The sequence below is a fragment of the Myotis davidii genome, unplaced genomic scaffold (assembly GCF_000327345.1).
Source record: "Myotis davidii unplaced genomic scaffold, ASM32734v1 scaffold150, whole genome shotgun sequence".
Taxonomy (NCBI): domain Eukaryota; kingdom Metazoa; phylum Chordata; class Mammalia; order Chiroptera; family Vespertilionidae; genus Myotis; species Myotis davidii.
The window spans coordinates 1590808-1598193 of record NW_006283437.1 but is presented as its reverse complement, the minus strand read 5'-3'; the positions used below and the strand labels follow the sequence as shown (position 1 = coordinate 1598193).

General features: G+C 48.0%; 1 protein-coding gene across 2 annotated transcripts in view; it reads right to left on the bottom strand.

Annotated features, from left to right (window-relative positions):
• LOC102752600 (conserved oligomeric Golgi complex subunit 7) overlaps positions 1–7386 on the bottom strand; it is an 82923-nt gene that overhangs the window by 35813 nt on the left and 39724 nt on the right. For both annotated transcript variants that reach the window (XM_015564074.1, XM_015564069.1), the window contains exons 7-8: positions 4585–4712; positions 2614–2768 (exon numbers count right to left, since the gene is read on the bottom strand). In XM_015564074.1, coding sequence (XP_015419560.1) covers positions 2614–2768; positions 4585–4712 — 283 coding nt within the window. The remainder of the gene's footprint in view (positions 1–2613; positions 2769–4584; positions 4713–7386) is intronic.

Sequence of the window (7386 nt, the reverse complement as noted above, 5' to 3'; positions counted from 1 at the left end):
AACTGAAAGGTCCCAGCTTCAATTCCAGTCAAGGGCATGTACCTTGGTTGCGGGCACATACCCAGTAGCGGGTATGCAGGAGGCAACTGATCGATGTTTCTCTCTCATCGATGTTTCTAACTCTCTATCCCTCTCCCTTCCTCTCTGTAAAAAATCAATAAAATATATTTAAAAAAAAAAAAGTAAAACTGTCCCTGACAAGAGCGGGGAGAAGCAGGGCACGAAGGAGGACTGGCCTGAATCAGCTCAGCGCCTCGTCATTCACGGCTGAGAAGCAAAAACATTCAAAGTCTGGAGGGAACAGACGACTAAGAGCGAAAGGTCCATAGCTCGTCAGTCCTAACGAGAAGGCCTGAGAGTCAGCAGAAAGGAAAAAAAGGCTTTCCATTTTTATACCTTTTCTTTTTTAAAAATTATGTTAAAGGCGTTGCTTTTGTTTTACAATAAAATTTCAAGATCTCAAATTCTTTCCAGCCACCAAACCCCAGTTGGTGGCAGAGAAGAGGTCAAATTCTACTTGACTAAGCTGTCGCCAATGCTGCTCTTCCTACAGGAGCGCCCTGGGCCCCTCTGGTCGCATGTCTGTCTGTGAGCAGCACCCGTCCTTGGCAGGACAGAGGCCGATGCTGCGAGCCGCCGGAGTGCTGACTGCCCGGGCTGACAGGGAGCACAGGGCCCAAGGACCCTCAGAGCTCCCGGGGCGTGCTCAGTATTTCTGGAATGACAAGAGCTCCCGAAACTTTCAACATCAAACACCATTCAGTCCAATAAAAGGAATTACTTGAGACTGAAGGCGACTGGATTCCAGAGCAGGCCACGGAGCAGGCCTCCTGGAGAGCCCAAGAATGCACTTGTCTCCAAGCCAGAGGCTGCCTTCTACCGAGGGCCTCCCTCAGGGACCCGCAGAGAATCCAACCTGACCCTGCTTTCTTCCCTTTCTTCTTTCTAACTTGGCTTGATTTTAGTTTCCCCTTCTTTCTTCCCTTCCACAGCTTTATTGTGATATGAGTCATATTGTGGTAAGACTCACTTACTGCACATACACCCACTTACAGAGCACAATTCACCGGTTTTTAGTGCAGCCATCACCACAATCAACTTCAGAACATGTTCACTGCCCCAAAGACACCCTTACCCTTTAGCAATCATCCCCATCTCTCCCAGTGGTCCTCCCCCAGCCAGAGGCACCCGCTGGTCTTTCTGTCTCTCTAGGTTGGCCTGTTTGGACATTTCATGTGGATGGAGTCGTGTAACGTGGCCTTTGTGGCTGGCTTCTCTCACTCAGCATAATGCTTACACATTTTCTATTATTTATTTTTAATTACCTAAGAAATATGAGAATGCATGGATGCTCCTTCTTAAAAAACAGAAACTAAGAAATAAAACTAAATCCAGTACGGCCACCACCCTAGTCCTTCCCCCTCTCTCCAAAGATAACCAGTCTTTTGAGTTTGTTGTCTAACCTTCCACAGCAGGGCTCAGCAAACTTTCTGTTAAGGTCCAGATCTTTTAGGGTTTGAGAGTCACAAGTCTCTATCCTAACTACTCAACTCTACTTTCACAGTAGGAAGCAGTCACAGACCATAGGTAAGTGAAAGAGATGGTTGTGTCCCATAAAACTTTATTTACAAAAACAGATGGCAGGCCAGATTTGGCTCATGAGCTGGAGTTTGCCAATCCCGACTTTACAGAAACATAAAAAAGCATTTTAAAGTATTTAAAAAAGATCCAGCCCTGGCTGGTTTGGCTCAGTGGGTAGAGCATCAACCTGCGGACTGACTGGTTATATTTTTTTTTTTTTTTAAAAGTTCCAGAACAGAGGATGACACTGTGGTTTTTGCACATGAAGCTGCAGGATACAGCTACACCCATTCGTTGATGTGTCGTCTACCTCTGCTCCCAGGACAGTAAGGCAGGTGCCACAAAGGTCTCCACTGACCGGAAGGCCCACAAGCCAAAAATTCGTACCACCTGGCCTTTGGCAGAAAAGGTTTTCCAAATCACAATACAGAAAACACACCCTAGATCAGCAGTTCTCAACCTGTGGGACGTGACCCCTTTGGAGGTCGAACGACCCTTTCACAGAGATCGCCTAAGACCAATGGAAAACACATATATAATTACATATTGTTTTTATGATTAATCACTATGCTTTAATCATGTTCAATTTGTAACAATGAAATTGGGGGGTCACCACAACATGAGGAACTGTATTAAAGGGCCGCGGCATTAGGAAGGTTAAGAACCACTGCCCTAGATTGTGTATGTTCCTTTTATGTTAAGTAAGAGACTTTATATATTATTCTACAACTGGTTTTTATTCCAACCATCTTTTTGAGCTCTGTCCATGTTGGTGCGTGTAGACAGAACTCATACCTTAAGTGCTGCATAGCGGTCCCTGTGTGAATACACCATATCTCATGGAGCCGCTGCCCAACTTAAAGGACATTCAGGCTGCTGGAATGTCTCTCTAAAAACACCCTGCGGAGTACCCCTTGCGCTCTGGGGTGCGTGCTCCCCCAGGGTTCAAAGCAGGCGTATGGGACACACGCATTTACTGGGGCGGACGCTGCGCTCCCATGTGGTGGCCCTGCCCCCTCTGCCCAGCCTTACTTGGCGAAGAGGGATTTCAGGGCTGTCAGCAGGCCGCAGGTCCCCAGGCCGTTGGTGAATTGGACACATCTGTCAACCGCCGCAGACGCCAGGCCGAAGAGTTTGCTCACAGAGTGGCTCAGCTCCTGCACGCAGTCAATGACTTCCCCGTGCTCCTGCTCGGCAAATACGGACAAACACAGCCGCCTCAGACTTGGGAATAAACAGACAACACTGAGACGGGGGCCTTTCAAGCCCCCTCATCCACGGTGACGTCACTCAGCAGGGACATCACAAATGCAGTCCCCGCCGTGGCCGGTGGTGCTCAGTGGACAGAGCATCAGCCTGCGGACTGAAGGGTCCTGGGTTCTATTCTGATCGAGGGCATGTACCTCAGCTGCAGGCCCTGGGCCCTGGTCTGGACTCATGCAAGAGGCAACCAATCGATGTATTTCTCTCACATCAATATTTCTCTCTGTCTTTTCCTCTCTCTAAAAATCAATGAAAAAATATCCTCAAGTAAGAATTAAAAAATAAATAAAAATGCAGACCCCAACTAGGATAGCTCTTCACCAGCCTGACATGGAGGAGAGCAGTTTAAGTGGCCAGAGAGATCACAGAAATTAACTCCTGGCAGAAAGGTGTAATCAAATCCTGACATGCATCCTTACATTTTCATCCCTTCCCTCTTTTCACGTGATTAACATGGCATCTTTCTCTCCTGTTCTCAAGCTAGGACTCAAATTCTCTGTATCAGACTTTCCAAAAGAATGCAGGGAAAAGCAAACGCCTCCTTCATGGGCCAGCATGTCATTGAAGCAGACACTCCTGGTGCATCCCGGGAAAGTGGAACAGTGGTGAGGAGGCAGATTTAACTACCAAGAGATCTGTTCCTAAATGTCAACTCACCTCACACCAACCTTAACACCTGCCCAAGACATGACCTTCCTTCTCCTCCAGTGCCCCTAGAGCCCTGTCTGTAAGTGCCCGCTGATGCGCCCCTTGCTCATCTGCCTCAAACAAAAGATGGCCACAAAATTAAATCAACCCATGAACCAGGAGGCAATGATTCTATTCCCAGTCAGGGCACATGCCCAGGTTGTGGGCTCAATCCCCAGTAGGAGGTGTGCAGGAGGCAGTCAATGATTTTCTCTCATCATTGATGTTTCTCTTTCTCTCTCTCTCTCCCTTCCTCTTTCTGAAATAATAACTTTTTTTTAATTATTAAAGCCCTAGCCAGTTTGTTCAGTGGTTACAGTGTCAGCCCTCAGACTGGAGGGTCTCAGGTTTGATTCTGGTCAAGGGCACGAACTTCAGTTGCAGGTTTGACCCCTAGCCCAGTCAGGGTGTGTGTGGGAGGCAACCAATCGATGTGTCTTTCATATCAATGTTTCTCTCTCTTTGTCTCTCCCCCTCCCTTCCACTCTCTCTAAAAATCAGTGGAAAAAATAACCTCAGGGGAGGACAAACAACAACAACAAGGAATTATTAAAAAATGTTAACGAGGCCCTAACCGGTTTGGCTCGGTGGATAGAGCGTCAGCCTGCGGACTCCATGGTCCCAGGTTCGATTCCGGTCAAGGGCATGTACCTTGGTTGCGGGCACATCCCCAGTAGGGGGTGTGCAGGAGGCAGCTAATTAGTGTTTCTCATCGATGTTTCCAACTCTCTATCCCTCTCCTTTCCTCTCTGTAAAAAGTCAATAAAATATATTTTTAAAAAAAAATGTTAACGAGGAAACAATCAACTTATCCCCAGGAGATGGAAGCTTCCCATTTGGCTAAACTGTTACTGGAGATTTGAAGTAGAAAACTGGGAGTGCACATCTGTGGTCTCATCTGACATTTGGTTCCCAAGAGCCCACATGGCCCTTCAGGCCGGTCTTTGCACACCCGTTCCACCTCCGTGCACACCTGAGGCCACCTCACACCTTCTCCAACCCTTGCCTGGCAAACAGAATGAGCCAAGCGGCCAGTGGAGGCGGGGACATTACCAGAGGCACCGCACTGATCTGGATGAGGAGGTTCTGGGCTTCCATCTCGCCGTACCTGAGCTGGTAGGGTTTGTACGGACCGTACACAGCACCCACCAGCTCCATGACCTTCACCGGGTTGTGCTCGTCTTCAGGGAATAAGAAGGGAGAGGCAATCGTGAATACAGTCAGAAACCAGTCCTGGGAAATGACAGGAACAGGGACTGGGACTCCCCTGTTTCCTCTCAGGGTAGCTCCCGTCACCAGCCTGTACTGTCCCTGCAGCATTCACAAGTATCTTGATACATTTGAACTCTGTGTATTGTTTGTCTAAAGCACTATTAAAGCTCTTACCCCCTAACTCCAACAACCCACTGTGGTTAAGAACCCCTTCATATTGTAACTGAAAAACAAAAAATTATTTAAAGTCAAAAAGAAAAGAAAAAGAACACCTTCAAATGATGCAGAGGCCCTGCAGGGGAGCCCTCTCCCGGGCTTTGCAGAACAGGTGCTCACACGGGGATTCCCGAAATGCCCATCTTCAACACATAAAAATGTAAAACTTCTGTAGCAAAAATTTAAATGACAGCAATTCAACTTCTAAGATGACCATTTGCCCAGTGGCTTTGGCATCCATTGATAATCTCTGCCTGAATAGGCTTTATCATTACTGACCATAAATGGATTTTTCCTTTCTCTTTTTTTTTACTTAAATCCTCACCGAGGATATGTTTTTATTGATTTTTAAGGAGGGGGAGGAAGAGGGGGCGGGAGGGAAAGGGGAGAGAGGGAAAGAAGGAGAGAGGGAGAATGGAGAGAGGGAGAGGGGAGAGAGGGAGAGAAGGAGAGAGATAGAATGAAGAGAGGGGAGGGGAGAGGAGAGTGTAGAGAGGGAGAGGGAGAGAGGGAGAGAGGGAGAGAGGGAACATCACAGTAGAGAGAAACATCTTCCGGTTGCCTCCCACATGCACCCTGACTGGGGACTGAACTGCAACCTAGTGTGTGCCCGGCCGGGAATCGCACCGGCAGCCTTTGGTGTGTGGCACGACGCCCTAACCACCGGAGCCACCCAGCCAGGGCTTTCTCACTCTCTAATATCACTATGAACTCATGAATCCTTTTCTATTCATTGTGTTTTCAGCCACTATTGTCATTATTCATTTTACTGTTCAAATTATTTCAACTATGGCCAGTGGCTGCTCCTTCAGGTTGGCGCCTGTACCTTTTTGATGTGTCTCTATCAGTCTTTAAGTGCTTTCTTGCTTTTTGACACAAACTGTTCCACGAATGAATAAAAAGTTATAGTAACTCATAGTTATAAAGTGGCCATTAAACATTTAATGACAGAAGAAAATGCTCCTTACATTATCTTAAACAAAAAAAAAGAGAATATAAGATTGTATACAACAAATATTTAAAAATATATACACATATGCATGTGTGTGCATATAAAGTATTTACATGTATTTATGAAAAATGTGCATTTGTATTTGAAATACTGGGAGGCACTACAAATGTTGTAGGCTCCCTCTCTATTTTTGTGTTTCCGAAGGACTTTTACATTTTAACAAATACCTTTTAAAACTCGCTTTAGGAACCACTAGAGCTCTTACCCACTATGGCTGACTACCAAAGCACTTCTCTCCTCATTCCTCTCTCCACACTGTCCATGGCCCGTCAGCTCCAGCAGGACGCATGGTCCCCACACCCTCTCCGGCCACTTGGAAGGGCACCCCTGGTCCCCTGGAAGCTGCACAGCCACCGTGCCTCTCCCACAACCAAGACCTGACCAGTGAGGGTGCCAATAACACCTATGAATCACCAGGAGCCTGAACAATAAACATACTCCCTGGAATGTCCAAGGCAATTATATGCCAGTGTAATTACAGAGAATAACTATTAAATAAGCTGAGCTGGTGACACAGTAGCCACACAGCACAGCAGCCCTTCCTGGAGCTACTTCCTGATCCGACAGCAGCATGCGCCGCGATGTCTGTGGTACCTAAAAGCTGACGGAGCTTTAGGAACAGATGGAAGCAGCTGGGGCTGTGCGGCACCCTGAGCATCACATGCCTGAACGAAGACAGGAAGTGCTCTGCTCTCAGGGGCAGCGGGGGATGCCCATTCTCCCCGTGGCCACCTCAGTCCTGACACAGCATCCCTGCTCAAAACTTGTCACAGCAAAAAACTCCTCTGAAACCTCACTTTTAGGCTGAACTGCCTGAGGTGATAGGAGTATTTAAGAGGAAGAGGACACTGCCCCGGCCTGGTGGCTCGGTTGGTTGGGCGTCACCCGTACACCCAGGGGGTTGAGGGCCTCATTCCCAGTCAGGGCGCATTCCCGGGTTGCAGTTTCAATCCCAGGGGAGGCACGTGTGGGAAGCAACAGGTCAATGTTTCTCCCTCATGTCAATGTTTCTCTTTCTCTCTCCCTCCTCCTTCCTCTCTAAAAATCAATGAGCATGTCCTTGGGTGAGGACTAGAAAAAGAAAGTTTTAAATAAAGGAAGAGGACACTGCCTTCCCAAAGGAACCTCTGCCAGCGGGTGGCCACGGCTACCTGCCTCTTTCACCGCCCAAGACCCTCAGGAAGGCCCATCGCCTCCGAGCGTGCGGAGCCCCGGCAGCACTGCTGCTGGGTAAACGCATTAGGCAGCACTACTCCCACAATGGCACTGCGTTCGTGGAAAAGGGTTCCCTATCTGTTGAGAAGGAAAACGGTGACTCCTCCCACTGCTGTAAAATCTGTCGCCTAAAAAGGCAAACCAAGCCAGGCCTCAGAAGCGTGAACACAAGTGAGTACAGACAAGCCAGAGCCCGGGCG